The sequence below is a fragment of the Silurus meridionalis genome, chromosome 2, assembly GCF_014805685.1.
Source record: "Silurus meridionalis isolate SWU-2019-XX chromosome 2, ASM1480568v1, whole genome shotgun sequence".
NCBI lineage: Eukaryota > Metazoa > Chordata > Actinopteri > Siluriformes > Siluridae > Silurus > Silurus meridionalis.
In genome coordinates this window covers 32,619,032-32,633,673 of record NC_060885.1, presented here as the reverse complement: position 1 = coordinate 32,633,673, position 14,642 = coordinate 32,619,032, and the positions used below count along the sequence as shown (strand labels likewise).

Sequence of the window (14,642 nt, the reverse complement as noted above, 5' to 3'; positions counted from 1 at the left end):
GTTCAATAAGCATCTTACAGACTTTCCGATATTAACAGACGAACGTTTACATTTACACTCCCTTATCCAGAGCAACTTACTTTTACCTCATTTGTAAGATGAACAGTTGAGTGTTAAGAGTCTTGCTCAAGGCAGTGGCAGCGTGATGGTGCTGAGATTTGAACTCATGACCTTCTGATCAGAAATCTTCAGCCTTAACCACTGAGAGACCACTTCTCCAAACAGACAATCCATTATCTGCAACATATGATTGGAGATGGGAATATCAGGCCAGGATATCACACTATTGTACAATAGTTTACTCCATGCTAGTACACAGACTTGTTGTGCTAATGTATGTATTTTTCGATGATAATCAACAGTTTAAACCAGAGATTAAACAGGAATGGAAGGTTTGTTGACGGTGAACTGCTGTTAGAGTAAATAATGTAGCGTAATGCTCATGGCATCAGATCTGCAGTCACTTTGTTTATAATAGAGCTATCATGTGGAAAGTAATTTACACCTGCATTCTTCTCGGTGTTTTAATTTAGTTGGATGAAAATACAAGCAGAGCAGCACAGCTCATCCGGTAGCATTCTCAACTTTACTCCAGACCAGGACGAAACCCTTACACAAGATACATTACTCAGTCGATTGTAATTTAACGTGTTGGCTTGCAGGTTTCCATTTTTTTTGCAAATCCCTGCACAAATAGAATGGATCTGAGTGCATTTTTGTGTTTGAGAGCAAAAAATAAGCGTGTTCGAGAAGAAGGAGTTCCTGCTCACGGATTAGACTGCGTTCTCGACTTTTTGGCAGTAAATTAAGAGCATGTTACAGTGCCAGAAAAGACTGAAGCGCCCCTAAAGGCATCACTGATTTGTTTGTTCCTTGTTGTGGACAATTTTATTCACCCCAGCACCCGGAAGCCAAATCAACAGAAGCACAGCGATAAACATGGATTAAAAAAATTCACTTTTCTCCTGCTGCGATCAATTGTGGTTCTGCAGACTTCGCATTGTTTGCCGTCAAGGAATAATGGTGGCTCTGTGCGGCTTCTTCTGGTTGGTCTGTTGAACTAGTGAAGAGTAAAAAATGCTTATCAGTAAGTTTTAAAGATGGCCGTTTTGCCAGGATTCATGCAGTGCGTTAATGCTGCATTAAAGGCAAAGTTACACTTCATAATTCTTTCACTTAATCCATTTAAAAACAACTTTTGGAGAGTTTGGGAAATTTGTGAGAGACATTTTTTTAATAACTAATGCTCCATTTACAGATTATTAAATCAATGTAGCTGCTTTCTCTACTCTTTTTTCCTACTCTATAGAAGTTTTAGAGCATCTAATAAAGACAAAGTTTTTGCCCCTATCTATAACACCGGCCAATATCACAAATGATTTGTTAATTAAAAGACAATCATCAGAGTTAACATTAGAGTTAATAAATATATACAGTATCTAATGTCAGCTGGTAGTGTAGTGAAGCTTCTCGCTACAATGATTGCTTTATTATTATTATTATTATTATTATTATTATTATTATTATTATTATCTGTGCAATACCCATTTTCAATTATACCTTTTTTCACTGTTTTCACTCAAGATTTTCACTGCACAAATATTCTGCTGTATATATTGTTATATTTATATTTCAATGCATTTATCTTTTATTTATTCTTTGTGTCACCTTTTTTATTTTTTTTATTTTGTATTTCCTTATTGCTGCTGGTCCAAACTAATTTTGTTGTATCGCTACAAAATAGTCTCTTTTTCTTTATCTATATCTCTTATCTTTAATGCTGTTGTTCCTATGCTGCAATTTTACTCTAAAGTTTTACATAAAGATATTTATTACTATTACTAATATTTATTAGTAATTTTTAATTTTTTAATAAATTAAATCTTTTTATTTTACTACAACTTATTAACTTATACGTCAGGACTTATACAGGACAATACAGTACAAATTAAACAGTATAAACAGTATAAATTATATATATAAATTATTAATTATTAATGTATTAATTTATATTTAAATATTATATAAAATTAAAAAAAAAAATAAAAATATATATATATATATATATATATATATATATATATATATATATATATATATATATATATAAAACAAGAATTTTCATCACTTGTGAACATTAGCATATTCTTTAAATAGTAAAAAAAAAAGCATGAAACGTAATTCATTGAATAAAAAAGATTAAAGAATGCAAATGTAGAAAAATTGTTGTGGATTAACAGGAATAAAAGATTTTGTGCTGTGCTCTTATCCACAACACGTCATGTGATACGGGCCGATTCAAGGCCAAATAATCCGCTCAAATTGGATTCATTTCCTATAACAGTACGCCCTGAAATGCAGCACATCCTATAATTAGTGCTCTTAGAACGCAGCATGTTGCCAACAAGACAAGGTTAGTTCATGATTTCATTTACATTATAGCAGCTATAAACAGTCATTAGGTGCTTTCAAATGTTATTACGGCAAAAAAAAAGGCACATCATCAATCCCTGAGCCAGAAAGTGAGTCTGTCCTGAAGCTTTATCCATGCAAAAAATAATAAATAGATATATTCATTTTGCATAGATTAGATTAGATTAGATTAGATTCAACTTTATTGTCATTGCGCAAGGTGCATGTACAGAGCCAATGAAATGCATATCACTGACGCTGTGAGTAAATCATCTTAAATCAGCTACACCTTTTTATTCGACTGTGATTACGTGTAGCATCTGCTGTTCACATACCCTGGAAAGAGTTGTAATTATAAAGGAAATACTTCAACAAGTTCATTGATATAATTTTATTATCTAATTTACAGCAGGAACTACTGTCATTGCTGCTGTCATAGAAAGTAAATCCACACCTACAAAGTTCTATAGAAATAGAAATACATATGATAAAGAGATGGAGGCCATTAAAAAACAATTAGGCATCAGATTTTGTGACAGAGCCAAGATTAAAAGAACAGTACCCTACACTACAACAGAGCAGAAGGAAAGAATATAATGCACACAATGCTGTAATGTTGAACCCTGCAACAGACACTGTGTAGCTGCAGGGCTCTGAAATGTTCCCAAGCTTAAGTGTTAACCAGCATGTCACCGAAATTAGAAACCCATCTGTTTTCATGAAGAGATGCGTGTTTTATGTATGAAGCGTGAGGTTACGGCTTCATTTAAAACTGCAGCGTCTTTTATTCTGAGTGCGTCACGAATCCGAAGGAGTAGCAACTTTACCACTTAAAGCACGGTCATGTTTTATGCATAGCAGCATCATATCCTGTATACATAAATATCTATTTAATAATTGAAGACGTATTAGGATTCACATGTACACAAGGTCAATTGCTACCTCGTTAAAAATACATTTCCGCCACAGATGCATGAAGGAAGGCAGTTTATGGTTTTCTTACTTATTTAAACCCTCCATGTTGGCATTTAGCGATTGAAAATGCTTTTGTTTATAGTGTTTTTTTTTTTTAACTATTATTTCAAGCAAATTGCCAATTACCCAAGACAAAATGAAATATGTAACTGTGAACAGGGCTCTGAATCTAAAACGCACTGAACCTGAAACACAATTTTACATTTCCAATAAATAAAATGATGAATCTTATATTTATTTATTCACAGCAGGGTTCCTGTGCTTATTTTAATCATGTTCTGGACAATCCAAGTTTCATCTTTAATAAAAAAACTTATGAATCATGATTGATTTACATTTTTTTTTTCTTCATAAAATTGCTTTATATATAATGCAACCTTTATGCAACCATCGGTGCATCGCCATAAAAGTTAGCAATGTCATGCATCGATGTAAAAAAGTGTCGGACTCAAGTGTGCATTTGTATCACGATGCAAAAATATTTGTACATATTTGCATTAAAAACTGATTTATTTATAAAAGAAAATTACTAGTAGATGAGCTACACTTTTATTATTTATCGATTTCTCATTTCTAAACACTGGGTGAGGCCATGAAGAAGTGTGTGTGTGTGTGTGTGTGTGTGTGTGTGTGTGTGTGTGTGTGTGTGTGTGTGTATGTGCGCAAAAAGCCTCACATACATTTATACAATTTCTATCTTGTCTGGACAATGGTATATACTTTCAGTCTCTAGTGCAGCTGACATTATATATCAGACAACTGCAGTTGAACACAATAAAATATCAGACGGTGGGAAAGAAAACGGTATCTCATAACTGGTGTGTGTTACCATGATGTCCATCCATTGTTATTCCAGCTGAAAACGTTCTCTGAAATAGCAATTCAATTTGTGCCATAGCTTTCAGGACGGTCAAAGCCGCACCACTGGCACTTGAGTTCTGGCATATTTTCAGTTCCATTTAGGGATGAAATCTGTTGGAATGCATCAGAAGTGTGTGTGTGTGTGTGTGTGTGTGTGTGTGTGTGTGTGTGTGTATGTGTGTGGTGTCACTTGGCCACTGTTGATTCATATAAATTGGTTCAAAATTCATTTCAATTGGTTTGCAAACTACTTGCGCTGCAGCACAAAATAAATTCATAGGCATGGCTTAAACTGTGCACAGAAAATGTGTTAAATGTAAAAGACTCTACCGTGGCCCCCGGAGAGGTTATTGCACAGGAGTTGTGATGCCATGTAAGTGCAGAGCATGCTGTTAATTAGTGCAAATGATCAAGAGTTACACCTCTTTACTGTTTTCACATTTCAAATGAGTTTTTCAGATAGCTAGAATTGCTACGACTCCAAAAAATGCTGTTTTCTCTGTCTTTCTTAACTTATCTAACCGAGCTATGTTGAACTTGAACTTTCCTGAGCGGTAATTATAGCAGCGATTTACCAAACAAGCTACACAATAGCAACCAGACAATTCTATATTAAACACACAGCTTTCGTACTGTAAAATAGCAAAGGATTTGGCTAGCTAGTCTCACGCACTCTGCTAGCTAATGCCTCACCTGTACATGTTTCAGCAGGGTGGGTATTAAGCTGTGCTGACTTTTCTATGTGCATCATTTGCAGAGCACTATCATGCTGCTTCTTCTTTTGAACCCTGTAAACCAGAAGATAGCGAGGCCTCCACTGCCTCAGACATCACAGCTAATTCTTTGACACCTGAAGTATAGATCTTGGTCAGGTTCAGAATTATTTAAAATGGAACCTCTGTAATTAGCTTGCAATATTTCTCCAGAGTTAAATGCATTATTATTTTGGTTTATAAAAGTAATTTACACTAAATGGATAGAAGAATTGAACCTTTTTGATTGGATGCATGGACAATGCCCCTGTGCACAAAGTGAGCTCAATGAAGATATGCTTTACATGATTTGGGGTGAAAGATCTCCTGCTAAAGTGAGCTCCAACCCTATTAAACAACTTTGGGATGAATGTGAACGCTGGCTGCACCCCAGGCGTCCTCACCTTCTCACCTACATCAGTATCTGACTAAATGAGTAAATGAGTACAAATCTCCACAAAATCTAGTGGAACACCTTCCCAGAACAGAGGAGGTTATTATAACAGCGAATGAGTATTCGATGTGGAATGGGATGTTCAGAAAGCATATACACAACCTATAGTCAGAAATGTTTGTTCATACAGTATAGCTAGGGGAATGAACTTGAAAATGGAAAAAGTGCCATTACAGTAAAATGTACTCAGTTACTGTAATGAGAATATCCGTCGTGTGTTATTTTACACCCCTGGTGTAGGAGATTTGCAGTTAAAAACACAGAGTCTACTCAAGAAAGCATTATTTTGGGTGCCTTTTGGAGAAGCAAATGGAAAATGTAATGATATTTCTCTGCACTTTTTGCAACGTAAAGCTTAGTGTTATTTTTCGTCGTCGACGTCTCGGATTGTGCGATTTTTCCGTTGTGATCCACCACAAAATCAGACCGAGTTTGTGTCTTCGCAACACTCCGAGTTTGCCAGTCTCTATATTCTAATTGTCTATGAAGTCTGTAGATGAGCTTAACATACCCATAGGGCCAGAGTACTTTCAGTCTGCCAAATTGTATTGATGAAAATATTTCTACATTATCCACGCTTCTATATTCCAATCATGTTCTCCTCATTTCCTAATTTTCTTCAATGGCAGAAATAGCTTGGAGCAAGGTAGGCTTTTGAGAGCGCTCCTCTTTACACAGTTCAGAAGAGACGGCCTGTAATTCGGGGGATTCGAGACAGAATTTACAACAATAAGCATATTGTGAGAGTCAAAATGAATGATGTGACTGTAACATGTTTATCCTGGAAAATATGGTTTTAATTATAAATTCTGGAATCAGATTGGTGCATTGGCTCATACAGCTATACATCATTTTGTATCTATAACGCACAGGTGTATAGCGCACAGGTGTTTCGTGTGGATTTTAAGCATTACACCATGTTGCCATTGATTGCACATTTGTGCTTGTTTTTGGTTTTATCAAACATGCCAATTTTCTAAACTTAAGCCGTACAAAAAAAAAAAAAAAAACGAGTGAGTGCTTCGCAAGAGCTTCACTATGACCAAATATTTTCTCCTTGATGTGTGAAGGGTTTTCATCTTACAGCTTCTCAGACTCACTAACTTTGATGATGGCTGTATTGCAGCTCTCTATCCGGCACTGACACGAAAGATCTTGATGCACTTTCAAAGTTCTAGAGCTCTTTGTAGATTTGGGGAAGTAAACCCGCAGTGGCGAGATAATTTCAGCGCAATTAGATCATTTTGCCAAATATTGGGTGTTGTGAAAAATAGCACCATGGCGTTTTAGTGCAGCAGGTAACGTTCCAGCCTCGTTGCTCCTGGATCTTTGGTTTCTTTTCACATCACAAAAAAACCGATAGGTAGGCAGATCGGCTATGCTAATGTTTCCCCGTTACCCTGCGATTTACTACCATCCAGTTCAGGGTATATTCTCTTTCTTTGTTCCCAGTCTTTCCCCTATAGGCTCCACACAACCCCCCAGACCATGATGAATCACTTTCTGCAAGTCTTTGTTGTGTAACTCACACATTTGGTTGAACAGTTGATTCAATGATTCTTTTTAACATCTGCGTACATGAAGAACTCACTGCTGATGGAGTGATTTAATAAAGTTTGCCATTTGAAATCTGTGCCTGTAGAGACTAAAAAACAAAACTGTGATGTTTCAGAAATAAAATGTTCCCTTCCCATCAATGAAAAAGTTATGAGCCTGCTTACCTTAAACTCTTTTCTCAGGGGTAGCTTAAAAAAAAGAAAAAAATGAAAGGAAAAAAAAACCTGCCAGTTTTCACCCCATTGAGAGGATCTCAACTCATGCAAGCTCATTACAGAATACACACTGATGAATTATCTCGCAGATGCCAAGTCCTTGGGCTCCAATCGTAAAAAAAAAAAAGAAAAACAAAAAGCGTTAAAAAATGAGCAAAAAGTGATATGAACTTGACACACTGCTGACCAAAATTTTTTATTATTTTTTTATTTATGTGCATTAAAAATGTCTATTTTCTATGCAATATATACGAGACGGGAATGGTGAAGAACGTACTGGAAAATTGTATTTCACTTATACTACAGCGATTATTACTGAACATTACAGTTACATTAAATGTTAAGAAACGTCCACAGGTTGGTTCCTGAAGGCAAAAGAAAAATGAATGTCCTAAAGGATTTCCACAAAATACTTAGACAGGAGACTCCTTCTGTAAATGTTCTCCTGACAGTGAATCTCACTGTAATCACCAGTTATATATTCTTCTTTATTAATAGCATGCTTTATTTTTCATTAGTCTTATTATGTAGGATATCTATCACTGAATTCCTTGTGCACGAACTGTTACTATAGAAACAATAATATATTCGAATGTGCGCAATATAGAAAACGAAACCTTCTGATTGGAGAATTCAACCATTGTTGATGAAAATAATGTTGAACGTTTTTTTTTTTATTACTTTTTAAAAATATGTTATGAATGTAAATCCGAATAAAAAAAAATTCTCCTGAAAATATTTGAAACTCAAACATAAGATAATAAATCGAAGTTTTTAGAAGACAGGCAATACATTGGCATAAGCTAAATCTGCATGGTTCATTCAAACCCAACATGGTTTCTGAGGGACAAATTGCTCAGGCTGTCTGAACAAGAAGACAGGACAAGGGATGCTTGTTAAACTGCTCTTGACTACAGTATACACAAGTACCGTAATTCATTTTTGTGCATCTGAATGTTTCTCTTCTGTTCTTTGTGGTGAAAACTGGCAGATCCTCAAAGCACTTAAATCCATTGAAGGATTAGCTGTGAGTGTAAATGTCTGGTGCACTCAGCATTGGGACCATTAGCGGACAATTCAGCCCAACCCATCGAATGCCAACCAATCACTCCATTCTTTCTTTCAGGTCTGCTCTAACACTCTAATGAATGTCCCTCATTTGACCATGAATACTTGTTACTGTCTGGGCAAAATTTCTTTTTGTTCTCAACAGGTCTTCTTGGGTTTCTAAGTAGAACAACACCAGTAGGCAGTCATAATTAGAATTAGTGTGTGTACATAGTGCTTATTTCATCACACAAAGTTGTTCTCAGAATAGACTACAGAAGAACCACTTTTTCAACCAGGAGAAAACTGTTAGTGAAAAAGAATGAATGATGGAATTACAAGTGGAAAGCAAAAAAAAAAAGTGCATATATATATATATATATATATATATATATATATATATATATATATATATATATATATATATTGTTTTGTTATCATTAGAAAACTTTTTTTCATCCTGGTTATACTTGATTGAGTGTCTCTAAAGTTTAAGACTGGGACTATACAGACATTTTTGTAAAAAGGTAGCAAAAAAAATCTTTTTGTGCCACTCACAAACACAAAAAACTTCCCATTCGGTGTCGAAGCCCCTTCCGTCTACACAATTTTGTGGCCCATTTTAGCGCTGAGGCTGTGTGAATTATATTTCATGCTGTCATGCTTTGCCACAGCGGACAGACCACGGTTTCTATGAGGCGTTTTTTTGGACTCATCCAGTGACTTGGTGTATTTGGTGTGGTATTTTTCCTGCATCTCCCAGTTCTTTGATTCACCATCCCACAGCAAATCAATGTGTAAAAATCGAGCCCCATAATTTGATGTCAGAGTGGTTTCTCCCATCATTGAAGCGTGATTCCCATCGATGCACCAGTGCCACCATGTGGTTGTCATTTCTACAGAATTCTACTCTGTTCCACACTGTCCTATGAGCAACAATAGTTTTGAGTGCCGCAATCTGTTACAGACCGCGGGATCTCGCCCAAGTAAGTGTGCAAACACAATCAATATTTTTCCATAGGGTGAAATGATACATCATGAGGTGACATCTTGTAAACATGCTGGGAAAGTGGGGGGGGGGGGGGTTGAGTGAGGTGGGAGGGTGAGAGAGTGGAGGATTTATGGATTGCCTGGGTTTCCATAGAAACATGACTTCTAAGCAAATCATTTCCAGTGATTAAATATGCACGATTTAATTAAAAGTCGAATTTGAAATCTAAACAACCTCCATTTTCAGTACATTTTAATTATTTTAATCAAATTCCCATTGAAGTGCAATGACTGCTAGAGCAGTTTCATCAACAAAATGAGAAGGTTGGAACTCATATTAGATCTGAAATGGTTAATCATCTCGGGAAGGCAGAGAAGAAGAAGAAGAAGAATGAAAAGCAAAATAAATATGAAAATGAATGTGCTTCCTGTTAAAGAGATGTTTGACAGTAAGAATCGACTTGACGCATTCTACGATCCTAACTTTACGAACTGAACCTGGAATGAGGCTCCGGTCCACACGTTTCATACACGTGAAGTGCAAGGAGCCTCTTGTGAGTGGCTACACAGACGTGAGAAAGATGCTGATGCAATTCGCAAAAAGGCCTGACTGCTGTTATCGCTTTAGTGCATTCGTAGAGTGTGTGTTTGCGCTTTTCTCTGTGTGTGTGTGTGTGTGTGTGTGTGTGTGTGTGTGTGTGTGTGTGCATGTCATATAAGCAACACAAGCACAACTCAATGAAAATGATTACTACACCTTTTTTAATAACACAAATGCAGGCAGAAGGTCATGAAGGTGAGGAAAGGAGAGAACAATGGAGGAGAAGAGGATTATCTGAAGTGCTGTAGCAGAAACCCAGCACTCTGTGGGCCATCCATCCAAATGCCTCAAGATTCCACCACCTGACTGAAAGTGCAAGCTTTTGAAAAAATAGAGATAAATAGAATAAACATCAAAACACTGGCCATTTTTCACCAAAGGACCTCCAGGCAGAGACGGCCAAATCCATTAGAAACCCACACAGCTTAAGTAAGCCAGATGCCAAACGGTTAAGCACTTCATTTTGTGGGCAGTGGGAAAGGAATCTAATATACCCTGTCCCCCATCTTCTAAATTTTCACTTTTATTTATTTAACTTTACTTTTTAGATCCTATAAATCCAAACAACTTCAATGATGAAAAATGGCATCTTTTTTTTAATGTAACTTTCAATGTACCAGTATTCTGTTTCCTGCTGCTTCTTTTTGTCACGAATAGGACAGTTTACTTCCTCCTGGAAGGAGCTGGGGACTTCATGCCAGCTGATTTGGCACCTAAGGATGTGGTCTTGGCGGGGGCAGGTGCAGGGGTGGGGCTAGTCGCCTTGGGGGTAGGGAGAACAATCGGCAGAGTTGGGGGTAATATTTTCTTAGGTGCAGGTGAAGGCTTGATGTCAGGCATCCTATCGCCGTGCTTGTAGACACTGACAATGACATCCACTGACTCGCCACCGTATCTGTTCTGCACGCACATGGTAAACTTGCCTGAGTCGTCTAAACTCACGCCCTTGATAGTGAGACTGGCGAACTTGCCCGAGTCCAGCGAGATCGAGTATTGGTCGCCTGGTTCCACCTCCTGGTCATTCTTGAACCAGGTGATTTGTGGTTTCGGTTCACCACAAACTGTGCAGGTCAGGCTCAGGGTCTGCAGAGAACCAGACGTAAAAGGATGTAATAAATAATAGTTCTACAAAAAAAGTTTGAATATGAAAACATATAGCGTGCATGGAAAAGCATTTTCTCAGGGGGTAGTCAGGGGAACTTAACATCCTAAAGAGGAACATTTTAAACCATTTATGTCTAACTTTATCATTCAATTGAGGATGAGGTTCCCTTTTGAGTCTGGTTCCTCTCAAGGTTTCTTCTTCATACCATTAAAGGGAGTTTTTCCTTGTCACATTCACCCTAGGCTACTTTACAATTTTACACACTTTACACTTTACACACTGTCTTTATAGTGTATAATTTCATTTTATTTGTAAAGAAATATATAATTACAATTATTTTTTAGACCAATCCCTACAGCTTCAAGAGATCAGCAAATGTAGAATTAACATTATTTATCATTTTACTCATCTTAAATCAGAAATTTTTACTCAAATGTAGAACTTGCTTAAATAATCCTGGGATAATCTCTCTATTATAGGTAAGGTCACAGTCTGCATTCTGAAGTAGCTACAATTTGATTAAAGAACCAGCAGGGCAGCCAGCCAGCAACACATTGCCATAGTCCATGGCTAATGGCTTTTTCCAATAATAATCTCCATTTAATATACGCTTTGAGTCTTGCTGCAACATGTCCATCCTACTTCTCAAATGTCCAAAGATAGAAACCATTAGACGCAACATTTTGTTGGAAAAGCGTCGATATTCTAAATATTCCATTTGAACTGCGCTTATTGCACCATTCGTCTTGAAGGAATGAGAGGATTTGCAGAAATATATTAGACCCAATGTACATTAAAAATAAAAACTAGGGGTAATCTGTGTAATCAGGAACTAGGAGGCTGCTTGACTCTTCAGTCTTGACTAGTAGATGCCATTCTGTGTATTAATTCTGTGTATTACTGTATTAATTACAACCATCATCCAGGTTTTCAAAGGCAAAAACAGCACGTTTACACTGTTTATGGTACTTTCAGAATATTTTCCATAAGAAAGTTCCAGCAAACATTCTGCTGCAACTTCTGCTCTCTCGCAGGTATAAACAGGAATGCTCATTTGGACTCATAATGCTCTTGAGGCTATAATAATGGACCTGCACCAGCAAAACCTTGCGATCTCTTTAACAATGACCATCTTACCCACCCACTAGCTTTAAGGGAGCTCTCATTAGAGCACTGTCCATAGTAAGAGCCCTGCTAATGTCCCACGTGGTAGCTGTTTGCCTTTTAATGGGACCTAGCAGCTATGGACTTTCTGCAAGAGATGGACAGACAGACAGACAGACAGACAGACAGACAGACAGACAGACAGACCTAGCAGCTATGGACTTTCTGCAAGAGATAGACAGATAGATAGATAGATAGATAGATAGATAGATAGATAGATAGATAGATAGATAGATAGATAGATAGATAGACAGACAGACAGACAGACAGACAGACAGACAGACAGACAGACAGACAGACAGACTTGACATTTCCACCGTTGTCTATTCAGACAGATCTACCGAATAGACAACATTTCTCGCAGCTTCCTCGACAGTGGATTACAAGGCCTCAGACAATGAAGGCGTATCATCCACCACCTCCCCCAAGCACACGCTGTCCGTAATGAAGAGAGAAGATGATCCTCTGGCTCGTTCACACACCACTACACACCATTCGGGATCACTACAAAACTGCCCCGTGGTGTCTAAGATCACTAATGCAATCGCATCATTCTCACAGGGGCCAAATTAATGGTCTGCAAAAATGCAGAACAAAATTCACAAGCTACCCAGTACAAGCTGTGCCGATTCTCACACTGCTGATTTCTCCTCCGGATCTAAAATGCCCCAAATGACGAGGGTGGAGGGCTTTCAGTGACGGCTCGAACATAGGCGCAGGTGGGGCGCCATTTATAAGTTTACATTTATTTCATTTCCAGAGCCCCTTACAACTAAGCAGCTGAGGGTTAAGCAGCCGTGGCAGCTTTGGTGGTTCTGTGATTTTAACATGTGACCTTCCAAAGTCCAACGGTTTTACCACTGAGCTACCACCTCCCAATCCACCACGTACACGAGGGGGTATCAAAAGGTTTTGAGAGCAATAGTACCAACTGGTGCTGTTCTGACCACGTGCGCTACCACATCTGCGATTTCATCTGGGACAGCAAGTTAGAACAAAGGGCAAACCTGAAATTCTGGGCGAATCTGTGTAAATCTGCTCCAGAGACGTTTCACATGGGGTATTCTTGACAAACGGCGGCACTGCAACGAGTCGTTCGAGGTGTTTCAAGCGACACACGCGTTTCAAGAGTCACTGGAAGACGACCAGAGCTCAGAAGACCTGATCTCACACCACATGATCTCACTTCGGCACCCACCCTACTCGCCAGATTTCAACTTTTCCCTCTTCCAGAAGATAAAGTTGCAGCTCAAATGTCACCGTTTTGACACCACTTTGGAGATTCAGAGCCGATAGCAGAAGGTGCTTGACACGTTTAAAAAAGGACACATTCCAGAAGAACGCTGGGGGCGCTGTATTTCTATGCAAGGGTGATATTTTTGGTGGAATTTTGGTGATAGTGTGTAAACGCAGAAAAATAAAGTATTTTCTTGTAAACAGTGTTTGACACCACCTCATATGTGTATGTGTATATAAACATTCATCTTTATAAAGTTCACAAGTAAATAAATCAGGGCAAAATATATTAACATATTTAAAGTGGCCAACAGAAATGTAACTTTTTGCTGAATTCCTGGTCTCTCTAGATGTTGTATATTGATGAGGAACCGCTCTGACTGTGCTATTTGGAGATATTTTCCAGTGGTCAGAATGGAAAATATGCCTAAAGGTATCCCACTACCTCATGTACAAGGACAGAAAAAATGAGTTATAGTGATATTATATCTATTAGAGCCAGCTTTTAAATATTCTGGATCCAACTGGATCTTGTAGAATAAATAAATAAATAAATGTTATTTATTTCCAGGACTGTTTTAAAGCTGTACAGAACAATTTCTGTTAAAAACAGAGGGAATATCCAGCGTGCAGTGTGTTCTATACATCAGAAATACATCGTGGCGACCTTGTTTTCAACACAAGGTTGAAGAAAATGAAGCAAAATATGTCCCTCTATTTCTTTTTTTAGATTTTCGCTCTAAAGTGGCGCCCCTGGTTAATGACCCTGGTTAGTGCGTTTGTGCTGACAATGATGATGCCCATTTTTACACCTGCTGGACAGTTTTTCAACTCTCAACTGCCTATTAAATTTCATTAAAGAGCAGCACGTGTGATAACCTCAACTTAGCCTCTATTTGAGACTACGTTATTATTTAATAAAGTCCTGCCCCTATGAAAACCTATGCTTATGAGCCGCCAGTGTCTTTAGTGTTTAGGTTACGTTAGACCAAAACTGAGACGATGCCAAACCTTCTTTTCCATGATGGTTGCAACATCAGGAAGCCCGCCAATGACTTTGCCGCGATCTGAAAACAGAAACGTCGCACCCCAGTCAGTCTGAAGGTTGTAATTATATCAATAAAAGAAGCTGTGACAAGCGGGCGAGGACTTGAATGAGCGTACTCACTCTTTTCAGCATATGCTTCCGCTCTGAAAGGCAACAGAAGAATGACATTGTTAGTAGGCTCATTAGTGCACACGCTAATATTTTATCCGCACACTGACATGCGCC

The 14,642-nt window shown here is 37.8% G+C and overlaps 1 protein-coding gene across 4 annotated transcripts in view; it reads right to left on the bottom strand.

The window, feature by feature from the left end:
* Positions 1 to 10,002: 10,002 nt before the first annotated feature.
* myom2b (myomesin 2b) overlaps positions 10,003 to 14,642 on the bottom strand; it is a 32,865-nt gene continuing 28,225 nt past the window's right edge. For 2 of the 4 annotated variants that reach the window (XM_046838066.1, XM_046838057.1), the window contains exons 34-36: positions 14,538 to 14,560; positions 14,381 to 14,436; positions 10,003 to 10,947 (exon numbers count right to left, since the gene is read on the bottom strand). In XM_046838066.1, coding sequence (XP_046694022.1) covers positions 10,528 to 10,947; positions 14,381 to 14,436; positions 14,538 to 14,560 — 499 coding nt within the window. In that variant the 3' untranslated portion in view covers positions 10,003 to 10,527. The remainder of the gene's footprint in view (positions 10,948 to 14,380; positions 14,437 to 14,537; positions 14,561 to 14,642) is intronic. The other 2 variants (XM_046838085.1, XM_046838075.1) reach the window with 2 other exon arrangements.